General features: G+C 41.7%; 1 protein-coding gene across 6 annotated transcripts; it reads left to right on the top strand.

Annotated features, from left to right (window-relative positions):
• The first annotated feature begins 1,011 nt into the window (after window positions 1–1,011).
• Window positions 1,012–27,600, top strand: LOC144258983 (regucalcin-like). Of its 6 annotated transcripts, none has more exons than XM_077807130.1 (9): window positions 1,012–1,253; window positions 8,335–8,385; window positions 13,444–13,551; window positions 16,320–16,485; window positions 18,293–18,475; window positions 20,202–20,417; window positions 22,082–22,213; window positions 25,462–25,616; window positions 26,934–27,600. In XM_077807130.1, the coding sequence occupies exons 1-9, from the start codon at window positions 1,182–1,184 to the stop codon at window positions 26,982–26,984; spliced, it is 1,134 nt and encodes a 377-aa protein (XP_077663256.1). In that variant the 5' UTR covers window positions 1,012–1,181; the 3' UTR covers window positions 26,985–27,600. The 6 variants fall into 6 exon arrangements, with proteins under 6 accessions (XP_077663256.1, XP_077663258.1, XP_077663257.1 ...); XM_077807132.1 differs by having other exon boundaries at window positions 25,462–25,540; window positions 26,934–26,965; XM_077807133.1 differs by lacking the exon at window positions 1,012–1,253 and adding an exon at window positions 7,658–7,703.
• Window positions 27,601–27,972: the final 372 nt, after the last annotated feature.

The raw sequence follows: 27,972 nt of genomic DNA on the forward strand, positions 1-27,972 counted from the left end.
GCTTGAAATGGCTGGCATAGAATGGGTACGTGTGTGCCATTGATCACACCTGCATAGCTCAGGAGCCCCATCCATTCAAACCCCACAATTATTTCAGAAATTTGTCCAATTTTTAGAACTTTGGAAAACAGCACAGCATTAATTGCTTTGCAAACCTCCATGGCCACTGTGCTAATCATGGATTTGCCTACCATGAACTGATTACCAACAGGAGTTGCAAGCTTCCATAGTGCTATGCAACATGCTTCTGGAGTGGATATGAGCCCTTTCCTCAGATGTTCTGCTACTCAAGACCTAAGATAAATTCCTCCCACAGCTCCAGGTGGACCCTGGCTTTCCACACAAGTTCTGGACCCACTGTTTATCATCCCATGTTTCCAGCACAACATGGTTCCACCAGTGTGTGCTCATGGTCCTTGGTTCAGAAGCAGTGGTCTGCATGGGAAAGATCTGCCACGGAAAAACATCATCAGCTAGGTCCATGCCTCCATCTCCCCATGGTCCCCTTCTGTTTGTTTGTAATCCCCTGCCTCTATCTTCTTTGCTTATCACCTTCAAATACAGTGCTGCAGTGGGTGAGGCTACTGCGTATATTGACTAACCTGCAATTGCTTAACCAATGGTTAGCATGCAGTGATGACCTAGGTGTGTAGGCTCTGCCACCCAGTCAGCCCCTCTAGTGTGATATATCCATTCTGTTACATAGAACAGAACAGGCCTTGGCAGTCTTCATTATAAAAAAGTACTCCCATTTTTGGCACAGCATACATGTGTTTCTTCAAGAAGTCCTGCTTTAAAGTGTGCAAATGTGAACAGTTATTTCACTCCCTAGTTCAGAGTTCTTTTAACATAAAATTAAAATTTACAGTTTTTCTAATAGCAATTGAATTATTAAAAGAGAAGGAATGTTCATCAAAATTTATTCTTTCCTTTCAGAAATAACAGTTGAGTTTATGATCCCTCATAACAAAGCATTTTGTTTTTGCTGATCCTAGCCAAAAGCAGAAGGAAGGGTGTCAGCATTCACATTATGTGACAGATGATTGGCCAAAGTTATTCAGGAACTTGAACACTTTTGTGGCAGTAGATTGGTGCTGTGTTGTGAAAGATGCTTTACACAATTTGTTTGTGCAGGAGCTGGTGGTAATAGGCTGACATTAAGCTATTTTTCTGTCTGATAAATGCTAAGATTCAGGGAGCAGCCAGTTGCCGAAGGAGTTGGGTTTGACAGGGAACCCTTCAGCAAAATCTGGGTAATCTTGATAATTGTGTTTAGTTACAGCACAAAATTAAGGTTTTTTGTGTCCCATGCTTAATGTTCTTGGTTTGCTGCTGTTTTTATAACTGCTGTTTTTGCATAATTGCTCATTTTTGATGTGTTGGGAACAGAATAGTGTTTCTTTGCTGCCAGTCTGAACATAGGGCAAGCATTTTGCCCCATTGAAATACCTGACTGGAGGCTGCTAATTGATGATTTTAGTTTTTGGAATTAATTTTTGTATTTTGATTTTCAGATATATTTTTCCTTTTGCATTTTTGTGGTTTTTCATCTTTGCCTTCTGCTTTGTTGTTTTATGCTTTTGCTTGTCTATTTTGTCAAAGTTAATTGTTGGTGATGACATATGCATGTGAAAAGATTACATGCTTTTGTCTTCAATCTTCTTTCCCAAGTTCAAACATTGAAATTTTCAATAGCAAGTCTTATAACGTGTGTGTGTGTTACACTTTGACTATTGATAATATTGATGAAGCTCACCCTTTGCCCATAAAATGGACAAGTAATTTCCTAGTGAGACAGGTTTTATATGATCCAAGTTCTTACATAGTACAGGATCTCTACCATTCTTAACAACTGTCCCAACCAAGTCTCCCTCCCTCCTCCCAAAACCCCATAAACAAACCAACCAACAAAAAATCTAGCATATAGCTTGGGTTTAGTTTACATTTTTTTCATCTAGCCTTCTGAATGTGGCCAGCATGTTACCTTATGTATACATAGGAGTCAGCACTCTGGTCCTAAAAGTATATTTGTATAGATCAGGGATCAGCAACCTTTGGCACGTGGCCCACCAGGGTAAGCCCCCTGGCGGGCCGGGCCGGTTTGTTTACTTGTCGCGTCCGCAGGTTTGTCCAGTCGTGGCTCCCACTGGTTGCGGTTTGTCGTTCCAGGCCAATGGGGGCTGCGGGAAGCAGCAGCCAGCACATCCCTCAGCCCACGCCACTTCCCACAGCCACCATTGGCCTGGAGCGGCAAACTGCGGCCAGTAGGAGCTGCGATCGGCCAAACCTGAGGACGCGGCAGGTAAACAAACCGGCCTGGCCCACCAGGGGGCTTACCCTGGTGGGCTGTGTGCCAAAGGTTGCCAATCCCTGGCATAGACTAAGAATGATATATTTGAAATCCTAATGCTCCAGGCTAGTTTAATCCAGGTTTTTGTCTCTTGTCTGTTTAATCCCTGTCACTTTTTTCAATTGAGTATGTTTTTTTTTTTTTAAAAAATTGACTGTTAGCTCTTTAGAAGTCTTTATCCCAGCAGAGGGCACTGGAGTCAGTCAGATGAGGCTACTGGTTGGATAACGTGACACTTTGTTGTGCTTATTTGTTATCTCCATGTTCGCTATGCACACACGACTAGGGTTTATATTTCTTAAAATACAGTTTTAATACTGGATTAGAAGTACAGTAGGAAATGTTTCTATTGCTAACCATGACTGTCAGCAGTAAGTCCTCCTGAAAGGATGTTGAAAATGGTTTAATTTTTCTGCATTATTTTCAACTCAGAACCTGTATGAAGGCATCTGGAGTTACAGATGGAGAGATACAAATTATAGTACCCCAATATACATATCTTTAAGTCTCTCTAAAATAGCTTTTTGGTAACATGCAACAGTGGTTTTCAACCTTTTTCATTTATGAATCCCTAAAAAATTTGGAATGGAGGTGTACACCCCTTTGGAAATCATAGACATAATCCATGGACTATGGTTAAAACCACTGTTCTATGATAACAACAACCATTTGCGGATCCCTTAGATGTAGTCTGAGGACCCCAGGTTGAAAACCATTGATATAGCATATATGGACTAACCTGATGGTGTCAGATGGTATAACCATTTTTATCAGCATTTGTTTGGGATGACTTATGACCCATATGGCCATCCCAAACTCAGGTCAATAAAACCTTGATGTCATGCCACACCCAATTTGGTTGAACAATTAGGACCTGAAGTACAGAATTTGACCAGTACTATAAATCATTGTACCCATTGTAGGCCTGGCTTGACATAAGAAACTAGCCTCATTTCTTAGTGGACATGATTGAGAAGGTGAATGGAAGATTAAGTTGTAAATAGGGGCTTTGCAAGCAGTATGCTGGAGTCAGGATGTCTGTGCTAGTTAAGATAAGCAGCAACACCCAGATGTTAGGGGCAATGGACAAGATAAACCTGGAATGTAAAGATCAGGTTCCATATGGACAGAGCATGCTGTACAAGGATTGGTTCCTGCAAAGTAACCAATCCGATCTGAAAGTGTGTAATGTATATAAAGAAAACTGTTTTCTGTGTAACTCTGGATGTGTGGTATGCCCTATATCCACCCCCTACACTTGAATCTGATCAAACCAGCATAGCTTTGCTGTATGCCAAATAAAGGAACCTGAGTGATGAAATCTGGAGTCAAATTGAGTATTTTGAATCCCAGAGAACTGTCTGAAGTGTTCTCCCTGGATAAGCCAAGTGGTAAAGGTCTCAGAGAGAATCCCAATACCCATCTTTGTGGTTTACCCTTATAATTGATGAGAGCTGGTGAAACTGTTCTTGATAGGCATTGTGAATTTAGCCCCTTTTTTGGTTTAGTGAATCATTTTCAAACTAATTTTGATTTTCTCTGAATGTAGTTGTTGTTTATAAGTATTTATTGAACTGTGTGGACAAATAACTTTCAGCCTATGGGGTTGATTGTAGACTGCGGTTGATTTATTTGCACTGTCTGGTTTGTAAGTTAAGTCATGTAATATTGTTTCTCTTCCTTCACTGCAAGTCTGAAATTTTTTAAATAGGAAAATGTCAAATATTAAATAGCACCAATCTGTAAATATTTCTGTCAAATAATCATTAATGATAAGAAAAAAAATGAAACTACAGCCATTCAGAAACATTTTCATGAGTATTTGATGGGTTGTGTGAGTGTGAATATCTGGATTAATCCCACCTTGTGTGAACGTGAACACACTATTAAGACTTTTATGTTTCTTGCTCTTTCTGTTAGCTGCAATCATGACAGCAAATTTGTCCAGAGGGGCTTTAAGCTTGCTAGAGTTTCACCCAAATGCGGCAAACTAGGGACTTTAAAAACCTCAGGAGTTCAGGATGTAATAACAACAGTGTGGTTCACGGTTGGGAATAGGGTTGTACTTGACTTTAATTTTGTGATGGGGCACGTGAAAAATTAAAGGCCAAAATTAGCTGTGGAGTAAGCAGGTAAAGCTCCAGTGAAGACAGTAGAACCTACTGACAATAGGGCTGAATTTGGCCCTGAATCTTGGTATTGCAAGATCAGATAGACAGCAAGCATGTCAGAACTGGGTTCTGAGACCAGACGGTCATTTCTAAGTACAGGAATTCTGAAAACCCGACAAACTAATAAATCTACAGCCTAATAAACTTTCACAGGAACACTCTTTTTATGGAGCATTTCACAATTAAATTCAAAGCAAGCCCTGTATCTTTGGCATCACACCAATGTACCTAACAATCCCCCCGAAGAAGTGCTCTGTGTAAGCTTGTCTTTCTCCACAGAGAAGTTGGTCCAATAAAAGATATTGCCTCACCCACCTTGTCTCTCTAATATCCTGGAACCAACATAGCTACTACAACACTGCATATAATAATCCCACATTTTGTTAAATGAGAGAAACTTTGTAGGGCCAGCCTTATTTAAACTGAGGCAACTTTGCCTATAGAATCATAGAAGATTAGGGTTGGAAGAGACCACAGGAGGTCATCTAGTCCAACCCCCTGCTCAAAGCAGGACCAACCCCAACTATTCATCACAGCTTTGTCAAGCTGGGCCTTAAAAACCTCTAAGGATGGAGATTCCACCACCTCCCTAGGTAACCCCTTCCAGTGCTTCACCACCCTCTTAGTGAAATAGTTTTTTCTAATAGCCAACCTAGACCTCCCCCACTGCAACTTGAGACCATTGCTTCTTGTTCTGTCATCTGCCACCACTGAGATCAGCTGAGCTCCATCCTCTTTGGAACCCCCCTTCAGGTAGTTGAAGGCTGCTATCAAATCCCCCCTCATTCTTCTCTTCTGCAGACTAAATAAGCCCTGTTCCCTCAGTCTCTCCTCATAAGTCATGTGCCCCAGCCCCCTAATCATTTTTGTTGCCCTCCACTGGACACTCTCCAATGTATCCACATCCTTTCTGTAGTGGGGGACCCAAAACTGGACACAATACTCCTGGTGTGGCCTCACCTGAGCTGAAGAGAGGAGAATAATCGCTTCCCTCGATCTGCTGGCAATGCTCCTACTAATGCAGACCACGCCTTCATGTTCCTCTATTCTCCCTTTCTGTAACTGTTTCTTCTCCATCTCTTGGTTAGTATCTTTTCAGTTTTCTGTTCCTTCCTTTGTCTCAACACTTCTGTTTAGTAACCTCTTTCCTCCCACCTGCTCCTGCCATCCGTCCTGTCTTACTCTATTACGCATGTAAGGTGGATTAGAAAATTAGCTGAAAAAGTAATTCAATTCTTGAGTGCAAGAGGGAGAGGATGCCAGATGGGGTTAGTGTTGCGCTATGCTTCATCACTGCATATCAGCAACACTTCTCTCTTTCTCTCACCTGTCCTACAAGGCTTCTCTGGTTTGTGCTGGAGCTAGGAATGCAGAAATGCCAGCTGAATTGACCATGATGTCACATCAATAATATAATTTTTTGGTGAGATGAGGTGTTAAACATCTCATCAGTGCTGTACTCCAGTTTGGGATTCTGCTATTTCTGATTTCAACAGCACATTGCCAAAAAGTCCTGGATATATAAATATAAATCAGTAAATTGAAGGTGGCAGAGAATTTTCTTTTCCAACACAGAAAAGAAAACCATGTACAATCAGGCATGGATAGAACTCGGGAAGTTGAATGGTGTGAGTGATTTAGAAAGTCTCTCTACTGGTTTCATGTGGCTAGTAGGAAAGTAGTCAAAGAAGCTAATAGACTGCAGAACATGAAAGCATCAGCAAGTATATTTCCCCATGCGACAATATGCAACATGCGACAATATGCAAATATTTAGCGTGTAAATGGAAACAAAATAAAATCCCACTTACTCCTTGGCAAACCTACCTCTTTGTGTTGTTCAAAGGCAGACATTCTGGACATGAGTATTTTACTAACATACCTTTTATAGCACAGTAACATTTTGGTGCAGAGTCTGCTGTTGATCCACATTTTGGGTGATACAAGTACCCTTACTTCTCTTGAGTCTCATTCACACCTCTCTTTGCTCTATAGACTGCAGGTCAGTCTAGAGCACTTCATGAGTACTCTTGAAAAGAAACAGGAAACTGTGCCAAATCATTTCTTCATCCCGTTGTACTTCTGCTATCAGATCACTTCTTCTGTGGCAGAACCTGCAGCGCGAGGGTCTAGCAGTGAAGGGAAGTTCAGTGAGTTAATAGTTGTAGTCTTATTAAAGTTATATTGTCTATTAGAAATAACCATGTATCATGGTTTCCATACCAGTGGATCTACTATTGTCATTTGTTTCTCTCAACAGTATCTTTGAGTGTAAATTTAGTAAATACATACACAAACTAAACACACATTTTACCACCCTATATTATCATATGGATACAGGGCAATTGAAATTACATGTATGCTGATTTTTGAAAATATATAATCCAAAAATACATTCCAAGTGTGATGGGTTTAGCATACCCATTGACTTGACTGTGCACTGTTGCTCTTGGTAGTCAGTGTACAAAAGGTAAAATACTTATTGCTATTTTCAGCTAATGGAGCCACTCATTTTAGCTCAAGTAATGAGGATTTTTGTTTCTGAAACCAGAAGTCCTAGGTTCTATTCCTAATGCTGCCACCTTTTAGATGGTAACTGTTGGCACAGTTCAGGGCAACTGCACCTGTATTCCCCCTCTGTGGTCCGCCAAAGGCACCCACTCCAGGCTCCTGGCTCTTCAGCTGTCACATCTCTCTCCCTTCTTATTGGGGTTTTTCGAGCAGTCACCTCCCCCTGATGTTTCCTACCCTGCTGCCATTCATCCAGTTTAGTGGAATTTTTTCACTTTTGTTTTAATGCATTTGTTTGTTTATGTTGCTATATCCTGAACAGAGACTTACTTGCATTGATTTCAGGTAGGGTTGGGCAAGAATTCAACAACAGGAAAAGCCATATCAGGAGGAGCAGCTGCTCTGCCCTGAAGGTTTTTTCACTCGTGATCTAAATCTATAGTCACATGTGAGTGTATTTATTTCCAACCGACCTGAGAAAATCAAAGAATTCCTTTACCTGAGAAATAGTTTCTTTTGAAATAAGCAATAAAGTAATTACTGCCTTGGGATCCAAAATCTTCCTGATCCAAGTTTCATTCAAGAGGGATTCTTTGAAAGAGAAGGAAGTTACATGAAGATAATCCTTCAGTTGACATTTAGAGAACGTTGCCAAGTGGGATACTACAGAGGTCAGTATTGGCACTTATGCCTGTTTATTAACAGTATAAATTCCAACAATTTGTTGTTGACTCTGAAAGGGGGGAGAATGGCAAATACAAAGGAGGACAGAGTCAAACTGCAAAATGCTGTTTACATGCAAAAAGAGGAGATTCTAGTAGTAATAGATGTAAAGTTGGATACCTAAAGGGAGGAAGTGGGGCAGTTAAGAGGAAAGGAGTGAACTAGAGAGAGAATTTCTAAATATTTGTAATACCATATTGACAAACCCAATGTTGTTCTCTGGTGCATGTAATATGTAAATAAAATGTGTGTGTGTGTGTGTGTGTGTGTTTATAATAGTATATGAATCTCATGCAGAGAAGTAATATGCCTTAGTGTATGAATTCAGTGTCTTAACTATCACATTCAGTTTAGGAAAACTAGAAGTAAAAGAACCCAACAACAATTGCATAAGGATTTGGAGGGTAAGATATCAGGAACGACAAAACGATCTGTATGTGTGTGTAAACTTGGTGTTGGGGGCTGGGAAATACTATCAGGGAACAGGGAACCCACAGGTGGTGTTGCAGAGGGATATAATCATGATCTATGAATACCATTAGGTTGACAATTTCAATAGAGAATGTTTCTATTTCACAGAACAATAGGACAAGAAGCAAATTAACTGAAGATAAAGACAGAAAAGTTGAGGTAAACTTTTACTCTGTGTGTGTGTTTGTGTGTGTGTGTTTGCCTAATTGTGGGTTCAGTCATGTTTTTATAGATACAGTCCTGTTTTGGTGGGGATGGGGGGTGCGAGGGTGCACTACCCTGGGAGAATTTGAGATTTAATGGGTAAAACATGCATCTCACTGCATGCTGGTTACCTTTGCTGGCTGGTGCATATGAGTGGCAAGCCTGGGCCCTGCACTGAGGTGTCTTGCACCTCAAGGGCACATGACAGAAGCACTTCATGTGCTTTGGGGAGCACAGGAATAGCAATTGTGCCTGGCTGTTGGGCAGGGTGAAGATGAGCTTTTCGCAGCCTCCATTCCCCATGTTTTCATGTTCACAGAGCATTTACATCTAGCGCGATGTGACTTGTAATTTTTCATTGTGATGCTGTTTTCATAGCTGCCTCATAGCTGGGATGACTGACTGACTATATTGCATCCTGATTGCTCTGTGAGAAAACAGTCCATTCATTTTTGTTGTTATGGTTATTACTTCACTTCTTTGCATTGCTTCATTTCATGAAGCACTATGGTATTAAACTTTATGGCCACGCTAGTCTTGGCAACAGAAAAGTAGTGCTGGTTGGGAAATGTGTTTTTTCTCATGAAAATTTCTTGATGAACATGGATTTTTGGAGGCTTTTATTTAAAATATGGCAATTTTTCAGTTTTTGACCAACAAAAATGAACAATTCTTTTGGTTTTCAATTTTTTGATGAAAACGGAATTTTTTTCCCAAAAACCTTCCATTTAGTCAAAAAGGCATTTTTTTTAATAGCAAAAAACTTCGGTGAACATTTTTCAGTCAGCTTTCTGTAAGAAAGAAAGGCCGGTAGGCTCCATGCTGTGAAACTGAGCCTGGCACAAACACTTGTGAAACACACAAACACAAAAATTCTGCGGAACACGTGTTTGGGCCTGATGACAAAACAGTGTGCCATGGCACACAGGTTGGGAAACAGTGATTTAACTAATGTCATTAGGGAAGGTGGTTGTGTTTGTGAAGAGTTCAGTCACAGAGATCCCCTTGGGACTGTCACCTGATGTGCTGAAATTACCTCTGAGCCCGCTTTCCCTGCCAGCTTGGAACTTCCAGAACCCTGTTTTGTTGAGCCAGACATGCTAGCCTGCTACAACACAGACCCAGGGTCTGGTCCATGTCCCCAAGCTACAGACTTAACTGAAAACAGCTCAGCAAGTTACCTGCCTCCAGCACTCAGACATCCAGTTCCCAATGGGATCCAACCTCCAAAAAAATCTGTTTTACCCTGTATAAAGCTTATACAGGGTAAATTAATAAATTGTTCACTCTCTATATCACTGATAGAGAGAGATGCACAGTTGTTTGCTCCCCCAGGTATTAATCACTTACTGTGGGTTTATTAATAAACGACCGTGATATTATTAAGTATAAAAAGTAGGATTTAAATGGTTTCAAGTAATAACAGACAGAAAAAAGTAAGTCACCAAACAAAATAAAGCAAAAACACGCAAGTCTAATACATTAAGAAACTGATTACAGGTAATATCTCATCCACAGAGATGTTCCAATAAGCTTCTTTCACAAACTAGACTCCTTCCTATTGTGGGCCCAATCCTTTCCCCTGGTACAGTCTTTGTTAGATTCAGCAGACATCTCAGGTGGTAAGCAGGGGTTTTCTCATGACTAGCAGCCCCTTTGTCCTGCTCCACCCCCTTTTATAGCTTTGGCACAAGGCGGGAATCTTTTGACTATGCTTGTCCCCACCCCTGCCTCATCAATGGAAAAGTACAAGGATTAAGATGGATTGCAGTACTGTGTGAACTGGTCACATGTCACTGTAAGACCCCTAGTCTCCATTCTTCCTGGGTTGGCCCACATGTACACAGGAAGGTTTGTAGGTAAATAAACCATTTACAACCATTTGTCCTAGTCAATGGGAGCCTTCAACATTCTAAACCACTATTAATGGCCCACACTTTGCATAATTATAATAGGACCTCAGAGTTATAGTTCATATTTCTAGCTTCAGATACAAGAATGATACATGCATACAAATAGGAGGAATATATTTAGTAGGTTATAACTTTGTTATGATACCTTACAAGAGACCTTTTGCATAAAGCATATTCCAGTTACGTCATGTTCACACTCATAAGCTTATTTCCACAAAACATATGGAGTGCAACATCACAGTGTTATGCTGACAGAAAAACTCCTGTTGGCATACGCTACATGAGGGGGTCTGCTAGTATAGCTATGCTGGCTAAGTGTTTATAGAGTAGACATGGCTTTTTAACCACCATTTTTAAGAACCCAGCATCTTAAGCACAAAACTATCCTTCCTTGAGGTCTCACGTGACATTGTACTACAAAATCCCTTTTCCCCTCATTTTATCCCTCCAGTCATGTGTCTCTAAATTTAAAAGTCTGGGTTAGTCATTGGGGAAATTGAATGGTGAAATATCTGGATTTTCCTCCTCTGCTCCCAATGACAACTCAGAAAAATGCTTAGCAAGACTTTTCCACCTCTCAGGTTGTCCTGCTGCTGCTGGCAATATGAAACAGACCATTTTCAGGGCCTTGTTTCATGCCTCATCATTCATGTGACTGCTGACTGCACAGAAAATGTAAATCGCTAACTGCTAAGTATAGATAACATCAACAATTACACATTTTTAATCTCTGAAATTGCTGGGTCAGCATAGGAAAGAAGACAGCAAGTGTGAAAAATCGGGACAGGGGGTGGGGGGTAATAGGAACCTATATTTGAAAAAGACCCAAAAATCAGGACTGTCCCTATAAAATCGGGACATCTGGTCACCCTAGCCACAGCACAGGTAGCAGAGCTGGGGATCAGCTTGTCACTACTAGGAGACAAGGAAGCCCAGGAAGGTTTTGTCAGCTGAAGCAAAAAGTCAGGGTGTTTGTCACAGTGGGGTGGGAGCACTGAGTCTCCACCTTTTATTATGAAGGGAGAAGATCATAGTAGGCCAGTGGGTGCGGGGGGTTTGAAATACCTGCTAGAAGAGTGTAGTGTATAGGAACTGGGAAGTACCCTTTTAGTTTGCAAGACCTTTAGTGGCATTCACTGTCCTCTGTTTCAGAAGTCGCTGGAACCCTGCAGAACAGTTTCCCTGACACTTCCCACCCTATTTTCAGTTGCTTATAACTTTGCCAGACTTCAACCATTCAGGCTGAAATTTTCCATACTCAATGTTTGCTTCAGGCTGAACTTTGTTGGAAAATTTCAGCCAAAACAGTTCAGCCATTTCTCAGGATGAGTTGAGGGAAAAAGAAGTTGTTTTGTCCATATTAAAAATGGTGGTCTTTTTTAAACTAGCTTTAGCTGTTGGAGCAATGGTGGGTTTTATGTCCGGGATGCTATACCTGTGAGAAAACACCCCAATGTGACCAAGTTTATAAGCTTTGGAAAAATCTTGGTGGGGGTGATGGAAACTGGGACTGGCTGGGCAAGGAGACTGGGAGGGAGTGGATACTGGGAATAGGAGTCACGAGTTAGAGGAGGCTGGGACTGGTTCAGCAGGGAGAATGGAACTGCAGCCCCAGAGGGAGGAAAATCTGGATTGGTCAGGCCAAGAGACTGGGACAAAGAGCCTGGGAAGGTTTGAGAGGGGAGACTGATATTGGATGAGCAGCCCAGGGTGAGAGACTAGGACTGGGAGCTAGTGTGGGAGGAGAGACATGGGATGAGGAGCCAGGAGGGGGGAACTGAAGTGGCTGGGCAAGGAGCCTGGTGACAAAGAGTTGGGAGCATGGATGGCAGGTTTAAGAGGCTACAGGAGGCTAAGCCTCCCCAAACAAGATGGGGTGCACCTCCCTTTGGCCCTGCTCCCGCTTATCCTCTTCCCCGTGGCCCTGCCTGCACGGTGCCTCTTCCCTCCCCTGCTCCACGTCTTCCACTGAGGACCCCCGCCAGCTGCTTGCACCTCTGAGGAGTGAGTGGTGGCCGGGGGGAGGCCTCGGGAGAGGGAGTGGAGAGGTGCAAGTGGAGTGCGTGAGGGAGCCTCTGGGGTGGAGGCCAAGCGAGAGTGGGGCCTAGGGTGGAGCAGGGGTGAAGCATGGGTGGGGCCTCAGGGTGAGGAGGCTGAGTGGGGTGGGCCTTGGGGCGGAGCAGGGGGCAGGCCATGGTCTGGGAACTGGTGCTCCCCCCGCCCACTTCTATGGAGCTTCCAGCGCTCACACCCAGCCCTCTCAAAGTCTGGAACACATGACTTATGAGGAGAGGCTGAGGGAACTGGGATTGTTTAGTCTGCAGAAGAGAAGAATGAGGGGGATTTGATAGCTGCTTTCAACTACCTGAGAGGTGGTTCCAAAGAGGATGGTTCTAGACTATTCTCAGTGGTAGAAGATGACAGGACAAGGAGTAATGGTCTCAAGTTGCAGTGGGGGAGGTTTAGGTTGGATATTAGGAAAAACTTTTTCACTAGGAGGGTGGTGAAACACTGGAATGCGTTACCTAGGGAGGTGGTAGAATCTCCTTCCTTAGAAGTTTTTAAGGTCAGGCTTGACAAAGCCCTGGCTGGGATGATTTAATTGGGGATTGGTCCTGCTTTGAGCAGAGGGTTGGACTAGGTGACCTCCTGAGGTCCCTTCCAACCCTGATATTCTATAATTCTATGAAATGCAGGAGTCACACACTGCCCATGGTTGGGGGTGAGAGAATGAGAGTGTGGGGGAAACTGGGACTTGGACAGCGAGCCCAGAGGGGAGACTAGGACTGGCTGGGAAAGGAGACTGGCAAAGGGATGAGAGAAAACTGAGGAGTGGAGGCTGGGACTAGGTAGGCAGGAGAATGGGACTGAGGCAAGGATCCTGGAATGGGGAAGAGACATGAGAGGGACTTGTTGGAGGGGACAGGGCAGAAGGGGTCAAATTTGGGTGGGAATAGACAAAAGAACCTATGCCCCTTAGACAGTACTCCCCTCCAGAGCTTGTAATGGAACCCAAGGTCCCTGAGGGCCCCCATTCCTCTGCTGTCTGCAAATATCTGTGAAAAACACTGGCAAAATGTCCCATTCCCCTCTACTGCAGGTCAACATAGAGGATGACAACCTACAACTGCTTTCGCTTACCCAGTTAGCTGAAGTGGCAGAGGTCTGGGCAGTGGATCTAAAGGTTCAGACCCGGCTGATGAATGATGTGGGTGTTAGTATTAGAGCTGGTCAATTTTTTTTTTTTTTTTGATGAAACATTTTTTCATTGGGATTTGCTGATTAGTCACAATTGAAATGTTCTGTGGGACCATGTTGATTTTGATGAAATTACACTGGAAATTGAGCAGGCTTCTGACAGAAGAATCCTGCCTGGTTTCCTGCCCGCTCTCCCACCTGACACGGCAGCCTGCCTGGCAAACTGCTGGAGCACCCCGGCTTTCAAGTTCCCAGCTCCTCATCAGGCAGGCTGATGGGGAGCCAAGATCCTGGAAGCCCTGAGAGCCCTAGCTCCCAGGCTCATGGCTTCTTGGCAGCACAGGCCTCCAGGATCCGCAGCTCCAAGACAGTCTGCCAAGTGGACTCTCTCGGAATTGGGGCTCTTGTGGCTTACAAACTGCCCCAGAGCCCAGGCTCCCAGTAGAGCTGGGAGGAGAACAGTAATTTCATTTTCACAGAGAATGTCAAACTTGTTCTGAATTGGAACAAGACCAAGTTTCAAAATCCTCTGAAAATCATTCTCTGCCCATCTCTAGTCACTGTGATACCACACAATGGAGCTTCATTTTTTTCAGTTTGCTTTTTTAAAAGGCTAGGACATTACACACACAAAATATATTACAAGAACGTTATTCAGGTTGCAAAGTCAAGCATTGTGTGTCACTCTGAAGCCTGGAATGTCTGTTGTGTCAGTGTGAAGTGATAGAAACAGCTACAAGCATAGTTGAGAGTTCTTTTTGTTCAGACTATCACCAGGTTCAGTCATCACTGGATTCCACAGTCTGTTACTGTCCAATTTTAAAGTTTTCAGCCATTTTCAGCTTTACAAACTGTACCAACTTCTGTTGGTGAGAGAGACAAGTTTTTGAGCTTTTACAGAGTTTGAAAGCTTGTCTCTCTCACCAACAGAAGTTGGTCCGGTGAAATGTGTTACTTCACCCACCTTGTCTCTCTAAAATCCTGGGACCAACATAGCTACAGCTACAAGCCAAAAGCCTAGACCGCTGTGGGATGAGAGGTTACTCAGCCAATCACCATCTTTACGCTGTAGCTAATTTGCATGGAACAATTTAATTGGTTGTATGAGGGAGACTACAAAAATGGCGGATTACGTGGCCCCACTGCCATAGTTCTTCCAAACCACACAACCAGCACACACAATAACCCCAAACACACGCAGTCTCTCACTGCAGCACACACTCCTTATTCACCACCTGCACAAATAAACAGAAATCTCCCAGCACAACTCCCTCTAGACAAATCAACACAATCAGCATACAACATAATGCCAAACACACACAGTCCCTCACCTCAATACACTCCTCTCATTTGCCACCCACACAATCTTCCAGCACAACCAACCACCCCACACAAATCAACACAATCACTCAGATAGCAACACAACCAGTACACACAATAATCGCAAACACACACAGCACCTCACCTCACTATAAACCCCTCATTTGCTACCCATGGAAATCCACACAACTCTCCCTGTCCAACACAAGTCCCCCACAATGACACAACCAGCATACACAATAACTCCAAACACACACAACCCCTCACTGTAGTGCACACCCCTCATTTGCCACCTGCACAAATCAAAACAAATCTCCCAGCACAACCTTCCTAGACCCAAATCAACACAACCACCCATACAACAGTACACACAATAACCCCAAATATCACTCAGAAGCCTAAATATCTGTTGTGTCAGTGTGAAGAAGGGAAACAGCTTTCAGCATGGTTGAGAGCTCTTTTTGTTCAGAATATTAGTCATCGCTGGGTTTCACAGTCTGCTACTGTCCCTCTTTTGAGTTCTTAGCCATTTTTGGCTTTTTTACCACATGACTTTACACATTACACCTGTGTGATAGCACAGGCTTTCAGCTACTGGTGGATAGATGGATACTACTATATATATGAGAGGGATCTTATGTTATTGAAATACTATTTTTACCTATTACCTGTTAAACACTGCTCCCCCAACTCCTACACTACAGTTACAGCCCTGGTATGAATTAATACTTGGCAACACTACAGAAATATTAAATCCATGTCCTAGAATTGCGCGGAAGGAGGGATTACTCCAGGGAAACATCAGAAAATACATGTAGAAAAATGAATGAAAATGATAAAGTTTGTATGCAGTGTAGCTGTAGCTATGTTGGTCCCAGGATTTTAGAGAGACAAGGTGGGTGAAGTAACATATTTTACTGGACCAACTTCTGTTGGTGAGAGAGACAAGTTTTTGAGCTTTTACAGAGTTTGAAAGCTTGTCTCTCTCACCAACAGAAGTTGGTCCAGTAAAATATGTTACTTCACCCACCTAGTCTAACTATAAAGTTTAATGATTTTTCATGTTTGGCTCCCTATTTTTTGTTTATTCCCTATTTTCCCTTTCCTTTCCAGAAGCCTGCTTAGCAAATATGAGGCTTGAAAATATCACTTTAGTTTTTATCAAGTTTTAGCACAAGGTAATTTGTCCAGTTATAAAACTGGGATCCTCACACAGTAAGGATATTCTAGTCCTAGATAGGTGCTAAGATAAGATAATAATGTGACCCATCTAAGTACCGGAGACTAGATGTATTGGATTCCCCAAATATTCACTAATCCTATGTGGCATCTATGGGACTATATAGTTCTCTAATTCCTGCTCTAAATATGACGTTTCTATAAAAATTCAACACAATAAGCCTTCTTTTGTTAAAATGAATTTTTCATGTGGTTTATCTTTTGCTCTCCTCCTCTCAGGCCATGTCTTCTATTAAGATTGAGTCTGTTGTGAAGGAGAAGAACAGGATGGGAGAGTGCCCAGTATGGGAAGAAAGAGAAAATGCACTTGTATATGTGGATATTAATTCACAGAAAGTTTGCCGCTGGAACTCAGTCACCAATGAAGTGCACAGTGTGTCTGTGGGTAAGACAGTGCCACGCTGAGTCTTAAAACTTGTTTGCTACTTTGTTTCTGTACCTTTTAGGTTGTTTTTTTTCCCCTGTGTTATAGTTGATCTATCTCTGCCGTTAGTTGTTTGTATGCAGTGGAGTAGTAGCCACGTCGGTCCCAGGTTAATAGTTTGTCAGTTAGCAATGCAAACTGCCTAGTATTGGACACAGCTAAGAGCGCCAATCTCAGGTCAGGCTGCCATAAAACAGGGCATGTACCCCAAACTAGTGGTATAGTCTCTCATAAGATTTCACCAAGCCAGTAACAAATGTGTGCTTCCAAAATGCTATACTAGTTGTTATGTAGCCACAGACAGACCCCTTCCGGCCCTCTAGCCCCTCGTGCACCACCCAGAGAAACCAGAGTTCTGTGATAAATGATTATTAAAATCAAGAATCACATCTATTAGATTCTTCTCATTCCAAGGAACCAGACACACACCCCAGGTCAAAATATACTTCAGCTCTTATCCCCAAACCACACTGGTAGCCAATTCTTTAGTAACTAAAAACTAAAAGTTTATTAATATATATAAAAAGGAAGAGCATTATTAAGAGGTTACAGTGAATCATAACCATTGCAGTTAATTTCAGAGTTTTGTAGATCAGGATAATAGCAATGATGTTAAATCTGCCAGTTTGCAAAAGTCTCTCTGGTTCATCTCAAATATTGGGGTCCTCAGTCCATTGTTCAAAGTTCTTTGTTAGAAATCATAATCCAGAGATGTGGAGCAGGAAAGTGGCAAGGGCATGATGTCACACTCTCCCATTGATAGCTCCCCCTGCCTCCAACCCAGGTGTATGGAAAGTTGCTGTCTCAAACATGGAGTCAGGGATGACATGTTCTACGTGCCCTTGCTGAATCATGAGGCATCCATTGTCTACATGCTCTCGGAGGCATCCTCAGGAGGGGCCCACTGGAAGAGCTGATTCTTTTTAATGGTTCATCAACCATGGCTGTCTGGTCTTGATGTAAATCGGGCCTGTGGGTGTTACCTAGGAACACAACATGTTCAAGATACAAACACACAGCAAAGATCCATAACTTCATACACAATGATAATATATATAAACAGAATAACATTGTTCAACAAATCACAACCTTTCCAATGATACCTTACAAGGCATACTTTGCATAAGATTTATCACAATTGTGCAGCAGTGAGTGGTGATATCTTAGTGTACATATGGTCATCTTTCTTCCTGTACAGAGCCACAAGTAGTTTATAGCATTTCATGCCATCCTTTTACTTTCCACTGAGACAAGTGAACTGCGCTCCTACAATCATTTAGTATGAGGTGGCCCAAGTCAACAAGACAGAGAATTATAGTTATCAAGGTGGAGGTTCGAAATGCCTGGATCACTGTGTGTAAGTCCAAAGTCAACAAGAAAGGGCACAGTTTTCCCAGCAGTGGTAGATTAAATGGATTTTTTTCTTGGCTCTGGGTGCTTGAGGAGTTTAGAAGTAGTGAGGAGCCTAGGAGAACACTGAGACTACAAGTTATGTTAATGATCTGAATGGAAGGTAATGTTATAGAGGTGGCAAGTTCTTCAAAGTGCCTCACTCCCCCTACTCGCATTATCTCAGTCTTTCCTGGATTCAGCTTCAACCAGTTTTTCTCCATCCCATTACTGATCTCAGCCATGCCTTTAGAGAGCTAAGAAATGGCACTGCACATCTAGTGAGAAGGTGATGTCAAGCAGGATATAGAGCCTATGATATAACATGATCTGACACTCACTGAATTTCTCCCGTTCCCCCCATCTCTCTTGTTTGCAGATGCTCGTGTTGGCTCAGTGGCCCTTCGGAAGTGCGGGGGTTATGTCATTGCCTTGGGAACCAGATTTGCCTTTTTAAACTGGGAAACGGAGTCAGTAACCACTATTGCTGAACTTGAACAGGATAAACCAAACAACAGGTTTAATGATGGGAAAGTGGATCCAAAGGGAAGATTTTTTGCTGGTATGTTTCTGGTAGGATTTTCACTCTCAGTGAAGTAGGACTATTTCTAATGTGTATTGTACTTTTATTCTCTGGAAACTTGATTCTTCAGCTGAGCTTCACTCAGCAATAGGTGAAGTGTGTGAGAATTGGTACTTCTATTACTGCAGAAGCATGGAAGCAGAAAGTGGTGTATGGATGCCTCTGATTGTGTGACAGGTCAGGAGGAGGGACTCACAGTCTAAAGTGGGGCTGACCTGGATGTAGCAGGGGCAGACAGGCAGCCTGGCCTGTCTGGTAGGTGGCCTATGTTTTTGTTTTCTGGACATGTTTTTTTAATTGTGCTTAGCCAGGCAAAAATACAAGCCCTTTACTAGACATGGAAAGGGGCCAGTGAAGGATTTATATTGGTTGTTGGGGTAAAATCTTGGGTCCTTTTGAAGTCAATGGGAGTTTTGCCATTGACTTCAATGGAGTCAGGATTTCACTCATTGGTTCCTGCACCCCCTCAGATTAACATTATAGATTCAAATTAAAGGCCTGATTCTACAAATACTTGCTACCAAACACAGCAATTACTACTGGGAGCAGATCCACAGAGTTGTGACAGTAATTTCTATGCTTGGCAGTGGTTCCAGAATCAGGTCCAAATGTGTTATGTCAATTATAGTCTGTCAATTTATTATTCAGTATTTACCAACAATAGTTACTCTAATTTCAGACTGGAGTTTACTGTATTAAGGTCTTAACTGATGTGGTCTTAACTTTATTCTTATTTCCTAGTCTTGCAGCAGCCTAAAGTTAGAAAAATGAAAGAGAAATATTATTTTTGTATATATGCTGTTCATATCTGTTTGTAATGAATGGACAATCCCAACTTAAAATTTGGCTCAAATATTGTAAAACAAGCTTTTATCAAATTTAAGACCAATAGAAGGATTTCCACAAATTAACAACAAAACTTAAATATTCCCCTGAGGCATTAAAAACTCAATTATTGCAGCAACTTGAAAGTGACTGTAAAAAACAAACAAACAAAAAAACAACCCACAGCAACAACACCACCAAAACCCCAAGCAAACAGTGAAACTGGCTTCACTTTCATTTTTCAAGTGGAGACATGCAAAAAGTAAACAAGTGAAAAAGCTTAAATGGTGACATGTAAATTAGATTTATAAAAATCTTTCACTTCTGTTATTCTAAGTCTTTATTAATAACCTAGGTAATAATATGTTTACAGTATATGCATTTTAAGTTCAGAATCCCTTTAGGTAATAAAAGTAATTTGCAACCAGTGAGAAACATGAGTGTGTGCCATTTGCCCTCAAGTTTGCTTTAACTACCTGAGGATTGTGGGTAGAACCTCACCTCTTTGCCATATTATTGTGATCTTCTAAGGACTCTGTCTGAGCTTTAAATCCCATGAGATTAGTGGAAGCTTGTAAATTGGGATCACTTCCCCAAGAAAGAACAGCTCCTGATCTGATCCTTCTTCCCTGAGTCTGAGAGTACCTCTTCTCTTTCTGTTTCTCGTGTGATTTTTTTCCCCCTCCCCTTTCCTCCATCTAGCTGCTTTTTCCTAGGTCTTCACCTCATTCACAGGACCTGATTCTGCAATCCCTCCATGCATGGAACATCCACTGAGTTCAGTGTGAGCTCCATATACCTCAAGGAGAACATGAGGAGGTCATTATTATAGTTACCAGGGTGCTGTACTTTCCAATCACTGATCCCATTATCCTTTTAGGTACCATGGCTGAGGAGACAGAACCTGGTGTGCGAGCGAGATGCCAAGGTGCCCTCTACACGCTCTTTTCTGACTATTCTGTAGTGAAGCAGTTAGACCAAGTGAACATTTCTAATGGATTGGATTGGTCACTGGATCACAGAACCTTCTTTCATATTGATAGCCTGGCGTATGCTGTCCATGCCTTTGACTATGATGTGCACACCGGAAAAATCGGTACAGATGCTTTTCTTAAATTAGTTTTTAAATCAATGTAGTTTGATTTCCTGGAGCAAGCGCCGGGTGTGTAATTGTCAGTGAAGTAGATGACAAATTATAAAATTTTCTGTTCACAAATTGTCAATAGACAAAGAAATTCACAGTCTATGACACAAAATCATTTGGTGAACATTTCTTGGAGTCTAGCTTGTTCATGAACAGTTCATTGTGAGAATTCAGAATCTGTTTTGCTTGGACAGCTAGGTCAAGTTAAGAGCTGATGTTAAGAGTTGCCCAAAGGAAGCTGTTTACAGTTCACAATCACAACCAACTGTATCGATCCTACAAACCCCATAAACAATGCTACATATTCTTGAGTACCATCTACTGGCACACTTTCTATTAACTCTCATAAAAGATCATACCATATGTTTCTCTTCCCTATTACAGAAGCATATTTTTAAAATCAGGTTTCCGGAGGAATGCTCACAAGTATAAATTTACAATTCTCCACAAATATTCTGTAACATTAATGTAAAAGCCATGGCTTGGGCAAATATTCCTTGCTTTCTATAGTTTTTGCAGAAAGGAGACTGGAGTGTGAGTACAACTGACACAAATTCATTTAAAAACTTGAACATTCAGTGAAATTTTTTTTGGCCCATCTCATATAGCAGCAATTCAACTGGGACTATTAATGTCATGTCAGTTTTGATTCAAATGACTGAACTGGTTCCCTTTGTACACTAGTCTGTGAAGACTGTATGCATATATAAATGAAGTATTTAGAAGTGCAATACAACTGCCTAGGTAGATTTCCTCTGACTATTTCTATAAATTTCTGGTGAGAAGATTTTTTCATGACACCTATCTTTTCAAAATATGAAAGCACTGTGAGCCTGAATCTTCTTTCATCCTGGTTTTATACTGGCGAATCTCCATTATGGTTGCAAACTAGGGTCCTGATCTTACATTATAATCCAAACAGGTGTACTGCTGCACCTGGGAAGAGACCCACTGACTTCAGTGGGACTCCATGTGGGCACAGCAGTCTGCACAGAATACCACACTGGCTTGTGGTTTAGGCATGTAATTATCTGTGTCTAATTTTGACAATCATGTCCTTGGTGTCCAAAGCCCAATTAAATAATGAGTTTATAGCTGGTCAACAAGAAGCCAGTCTCTCCTTGTATTAAAGTGGCTTCTTAGTCTTTGTCTGGGAGAGATTATGTACTACCTACATTTAAATTAAGTAGTTCCGTGGTTTGCATATGAAAAAAACACACAGGCAGAGATCAGTGGTGAGTACCTAAAGTAAAGTAATTGTGCTTATGATAGTCACAAACTGGCCTAGGGCTCATATGTTGAGCAATATGGATAGAACAAATTCTTAAACAGCAAAGATCTGTACCCCTCGCTTGGTAAAAGCACAGGCATCTGAATTCAGTATAGCCTCAGACAACAATTCTAGTGGCTGTTTATTTTTATCAATCTAACTGTGCCCCATCAGCCATCTCTAGGCACATGTACAAATCAAATGTTTGTTGTCTGCCTTCATCACAAAAATGAGCTGATTTGTTTGTAAGAGCATTTAGGAGACTGTGGAAGATGTTAAATGAATTTGTTAAATTAGTATATCGTACCTATTGCACTCAGTGCTGACTTCATAATTCCTTCTACAGCCTGCGGTAAAGTTTTGTACCAATTAGAAAAGGAGGAACAAATGCCTGATGGAATGTGTATTGACGCAGAAGGGAAACTTTGGGTGGCCTGTATTGATGGAGGGAGAGTGATCCGTATAGATCCTGAGACAGGTAAGCCCTCACAAAGGTGAACTGGAATTCTGTATTAAATAACCCAATTTCAGGATGGGAATCACCTGTGTCACATGCATTGCTTGAGGCAGGCTCCCTCTGTTCCATTGGGGTTGGCTTATTTTGTATTAAGTGTTCTGTCTGTGGTCTACTCTGATAACAGATCATTTCACCTGGGGAGTAGGCACAAGAAAATGGCAACAACCATAAACTCATAATGAACTGTCAACATCCATAAATCTAACTCATTATCCTCCTTCAAATCCCTCCTTAAAATTCTCCTTTGCCATGATGCGTACAAAAAAACTTGGCAAAAGTTAGACTGCTGATGTGCTGAGTCCATAGCCTATCATGCTGACCAATAGTGTCTCATTGTTTCCTTGTACTCCCTGCTCTGTTTGTCTCCATCTGTTGTCTCTTGACTTATACTGCATGCAGTTCTGGTCACCTCATCTCAAAAAGATATATTCGAATTAGAAGACGTACAGATAAGGGCAAAAAAATGATTAGGGGTATGGAACAGCTTCCATAGGAGGAGACATTAAAAAGACTGGGACTGATCAGCTTGGAAAATAGATGACCAAGGGGATATATGATAGAGGGCTATAAAATCATGACTGGTGTGGAGAAAGTGAATAAGGAAGTGTTATTTACCCCTTCACATAGAACAAGAACAGGAGTCACCCAATGAAATTAATAGGCATCAGGTTTAAAACAAACAAAAAGAAGGACTTCTTCACACAACGCACATCAACCTGTGGAACTCATTGCCAGGAGATGTTGTGAAGGCCAAAAGTATAACGGTTCAATAAGAATTAGATAAATTCATGGAGGTTAAGCCCATCAGTGACTATTAATCCAGATGGTCACGGTTGCAACCCCATGCCTAGGGCCCCCCTAAACTTGACTGTCAGAAGATGGGATGACAAGTCCTGTTCTGTTCATTCCCTCTCAAGCATCTGGCATTGGCCACTGTCAGAAGATAGGATAGTGGGCCAGATGGACAATTGATCTGAACCAGTATGGCCATTCTTAAGTTCTTATATTGATGTAAGCTTTTTGGAGGAGGGATCATCTTTTTGTTCAGTGTTTGTACAGCACAGAGTACAACAGGGTCCTGGTCCATGATTGGGGCTTCTAGATGCTATGCTAATACAAATAAGGAATAGTAAGAATGTATAATAACAAGTAAAATGTGGACTCATTCAATGGTAGTCCTTCCAATCCAAGTTCAGTTGTGTCATAGATACAATGCCGTATTTTGAGTTTGCAAACAATGAATGTTGGGTGTGATTGCAGAAGAAGATGGGCAACTGGATAAAGGCCATGATTTAGCAAAGCTCTCATGTATGTGCTTCAAGTTAAGCATGTTCTTAAGTGCCTTGTTGAATTAGAACCAAAGCCACTGGAGTTTGTAAAATTTTTCTTTAAATGAGAAATTTTGAAAATGGAACCTTAATTATCCGTGAGTTGCACAAAGGTTTTGTGATGGCTTCCAAAGACCATGAGAAAATACTGAAATCATGGAACAGGTTGAAACGGTAAAAATGAAGCTTGGATCCATGAAAGACAAGTTTAGAATTGAGAAGCTGAGGTTGGTGGGATATTCAGAAGAGTTTGGAATGCTTGGTGTTGCTGTACCCAAGGGGGTTGAAGAGATCATCTTCATGAACTGAAGTTTGGGATGAGTGCTTCCTGTCTGTCATGCACAATTACTGTTTGTTACTCTGGAACACTCCACCACTCTCCTGTCTCCTCACAGTCCAAATCTCTCCTAAAAACTCTCAGGAAGGGAATAAAAACAAACCTTAAATAAAAAAGTCGAAGTTACGCTTTTTCCAGGCCTGAACAATCCTGTCTTCCTTCTGCTTATTAGATGGTAAACAGTTTAAGGTACTAGGGACCACAGCCATCTTGGAAATCACTGGACTTTAGGAATCTAAACACCTTTGTGGATCTGGGCCATTGTGCATTGTCAAGAGCTGAGAACGTTGCCAGCGCTTAATAAATAATAGTAGTTGCTATCACTGTTAATTGGATATTGAGGCTTTACCTATGAGTTAAACATCTTGGATCAAGCCCTCAGTGGGTGTAAATCGGCAGAGCTCCATTGACTTCTGGGAGCTATATTGATTTACACCAGTGGAGAATTCTGAGGCCATATGTGTTTGATTCCTTGCCATTATAACTGTGTTTCTCTATGGGCATCTCTACACAGGGATAAAAACCCAACAGCTGGTCCAGGGCAGCTGACTTGCCTTTGTGGAGCTCGGGCTCTGGAGCTGAAAACCTGCTGTTTCGACATTTGGGCTTGGCTTGGAGCCCAGGCTCTGGGATCTTACAAGGGTGGAGGGTCCCATGGCTCAGGTTCCAGTCTACGCAGCAATTTTTAGCTCTGGAGCCCAAGCCAGCTGACCTGGGGCAGCCACAGCCACGCTGAGAGATTTTTATCACTGTAGACGTACCCTTGGTCACTTGGTGATGTAATACAGAATTAAGGGAAACAGAAACTTTGGACCAAAGTCAGAAATGATGCAGATGGTTAGATTTCAGTAAACTGGCATAATCTATGTGTCAACGGGGCAGACTGGTGGGATTGTCGCAGGAAAGGCAACCAGCAGGAGACTGTAAGAAGGTGTGAGGAAAAAGCAGACTCACCTTCTTTATTTTTTGTTTGTTGCTTCTCCTGCTGCAAACCCTACCCTTCCAGCCCCTTGGCAAATAAGTTACACTCACTCACTTGCTCGTGCTGTTTTACTGGTGTGTAACATCCACCTCCCATTTATTCCCCCTCTGAATTTGACCCAAAGTGTCCGGTGTTGGGTACTCCATGGTACAGTCCATTATGTTTGCTTTGTAAACTTGCAATTGATTTAAGAGTTTCTTCAGTGCTGAAACACCTTAATGACATGCTGTTTCAAGACTAGTGCTTCAATCAACACATGGCCTGCCATTTTCTGATCTCACTGCCACACACCCTAGTATTGCCTGCATTTGAAAAAGGAAATGGAGCAGCGTGGAGACAGAGGACAACAGCTTTGCTAAAAGTAAAATGTAAGAGATGGTGCTGTTGAATCAATTCAGCACATTTCCCCATAGACTGTCCTTATGGAAACTGCTTCTTTCTGATGGGGAAACACTATATTCATATTGTAAAAGGCTCAGTCTGACAATCACAGTACTGGCTGTCCAGTTGGTTAATAGCAAATTACAGAAAGTTTAAAGTAAGTAGATATATTTTTCTCTAGGGAAAAGAATCCAGACTGTGAAGCTGCCTGCTTCAAGGATCACCTCCTGCTGCTTTGGTGGAAAAGATTATTCAGAAATGTACGTGACTTCCGCCTATGATGGGCTAGACAAGGCATCTTTAGCAAAGGAACCTCGAGCAGGGGAGATTTTCAAGGTGATTGAATTTTGTTTCTTTCAGTTAAAAGATTTAAACATTCTAGGTTGGTTAGTGCTGGTTCAAATCTAGCACCTCTGCCCCCAGATTTAAATGCAGCTGTGATCCTCATGGTTCTGGACTTTTATGTCCTTTATAGTTGTTTGTTCAACCTTTTGGCCCTTATTTCTTTTTATATGTTGTATCGGTTTTGCAAACATCACTCTTTTTTTCTATTGTACTGTCATAAATTATGTTAGTTCTCTCATTTTGAATAATGCCAGGGTAGCTACATTTTTACAAGACAACTAAAACTTTTTTATTAAAACCCAATGACAGCAGGGCAAAAACATATTAAGAAATGTTTCTTTAGTCCCTTACAAGTGGGTGACATGTTTCAGCTAATTAATTATTACATTTCTAGCTATAGCTAGTGAATTCAAAACTACTCTCTCTTTGTTGGTCATTTTGTTTCACCTTCAGGTGTATTGAAAAAATATTTGCTGGGAGAATAGAACACAATTCACAGATTGCAGTAAGAGTCAACACTTAGATCTTGCCAGTGCTTGCAGTGGCATGTAGATTACTTGTAGCTACGTGTCATGGTGAAAGGTAGGCTGCATCCAAATTCACTGAGGTGTGTAGCTACACGTGAAAGGCAGCAGGGAAAGCCTTCTCCTGCTAGGGACAGCCTAAGGGAAAATGGCACCCTGGGCAAACTTGTATTTTGGTGCCCCGGCCCCCGCTACCTCCCAATCCATTCATCCATTACCCTTGTCCTCCACTGCCTCCCCGGGCTCCCCATCCATCCCCTCTAGCCCCTGCTGCCTCCCTGCCCTACCACAACCTTCCTGTATGATTTGGAGCAAGTCACTTAGCCTCTCTGTGCCTCAGTTCTCCAACTGTAAAACTGAGAGTGTACTTTCCTATTCCACAGGGGTGTTGTGAGAATAAATACAATAAAAAGCACTCAGACCCTATGGTAATGGAGGCCACATAAACCCTAAGACAGATAGTTTGTAGAACAGGAGAATTACTGAGTTGTGTTCTATGATCTGGAATCAACCTTAGGGTTTTGTCTTGCTGCCAATCACTGTGATATCTGTCCACTTTTTGTATAAAATCTATTAGCAATTGTAAACTCCCCACTGAACTTACTGGAGTCACTTGGCTCTTCTCCCTTTTCAGATTATAGTGAGCTCTACTTGGGGGTAGAGTTTTTTAGGGATGTGGGAAGGTTAATAAATTATAATGTGAGTGTTCTGATTGCATGAGATATGAATGCTTCCATAGCAATCAATTAGAGATTGATCTTTTTTTCTTTTTCTTTTTAAACAGATAACGGGCTTGGGTGTGAAAGGAATCCCACAATATTCATATGTTGCTTAAATATTAACACTTTATAGCACACAAAATAAATGCATAGCCCATGCAGGAGCTGTTTTGAACAGGAACTGTTAATTGAATTGCAAAACTATGTACCTTTTGGAACTTAGAACTAAATTTTTCTTCTCCATGTTTGGCTCTACAGCATGCTACCAGAGTGGAATTTTAGCAGACGCAGATAATGAGGTAACACTAGAAGTGAAAACAGATTTTCAGAATGCGTAGGCTTGTAACATTTCTTATGCTCTTGCATAAGCCTTCTTTATTATTTACTCCAGCATTCCTAGTTTTAAAAAAATTCTTATGGCCAGTTCTGCCCTGACCTACTTATGTAGTTCTGAAGATAGAATTTGATTTATGTTTTCATGTTACAATGATGTAACTGTGATGAGACATGCTCTGATTTACGTTAGTTTTTCAAATACGTTGACTTGAACCTGACGGTGGTTCTGCTTTTGGATTTCCCATAAGAGTGTTTTTGGCAGTTCTACTTCTCCATTTTGAGTTATTTATTTTGCCCCACTGAACCTTTTGTCCTTTCACTGTCTTTATTTCTGTCTTGTCTTTTTAATTGAGGCCAAATTGTGCGCAGTTGAAAATAAACTGTGATCATGTTACAAAGTGCATTTTGAAAAAGTTCTTTTGAAATAAAAATTATCCTGGGAATGCTGTATGAATGTGAACACACAGAGTCAGCATACACTCAGGCCTTGAGATACAGGCTTACCCTATTATATTGCTGACTGATGCTCTATATAATCTCTACCAGATCTCTCTCTACCAGAGAGAGAGAGAGAGAGAGAGAGAGGGAAGGAGGATGGATGGTCACAGACAGACACACACACACTTCATTGCTTTTGTTATACCTTCTTTCCCTCCCTTCACTCCTGTGGCAGACGTGGCACCTCTTTTCCTCCACTGCTTAGAGTCTGTTCCTTCTCCCCCATATTCCATGTTCTTTCTTTCTCTTGTGCCATATTCTCTTCCTCTC

The sequence above is a fragment of the Eretmochelys imbricata genome, chromosome 1 (genome assembly GCF_965152235.1).
Source record: "Eretmochelys imbricata isolate rEreImb1 chromosome 1, rEreImb1.hap1, whole genome shotgun sequence".
NCBI lineage: Eukaryota > Metazoa > Chordata > Testudines > Cheloniidae > Eretmochelys > Eretmochelys imbricata.

What these genes read in the sequence shown, in the direction of transcription:
- LOC144258983 (XM_077807130.1), top strand. Translation starts at nt 1,182, where the DNA reads ATGCTAAGATTCAGGGAGCAGCCAGTTGCCGAAGGAGTTGGGTTTGAC. An exon ending in AACCCTTCAGCAAAATCTGG is followed by an intron (nt 1,254 to 8,334) that starts GTAATCTTGATA and finishes TCTATTTCACAG; the next exon opens with AACAATAGGACAAGAAGCAA. An exon ending in AGACCCGGCTGATGAATGAT is followed by an intron (nt 13,552 to 16,319) that starts GTGGGTGTTAGT and finishes TCCTCCTCTCAG; the next exon opens with GCCATGTCTTCTATTAAGAT.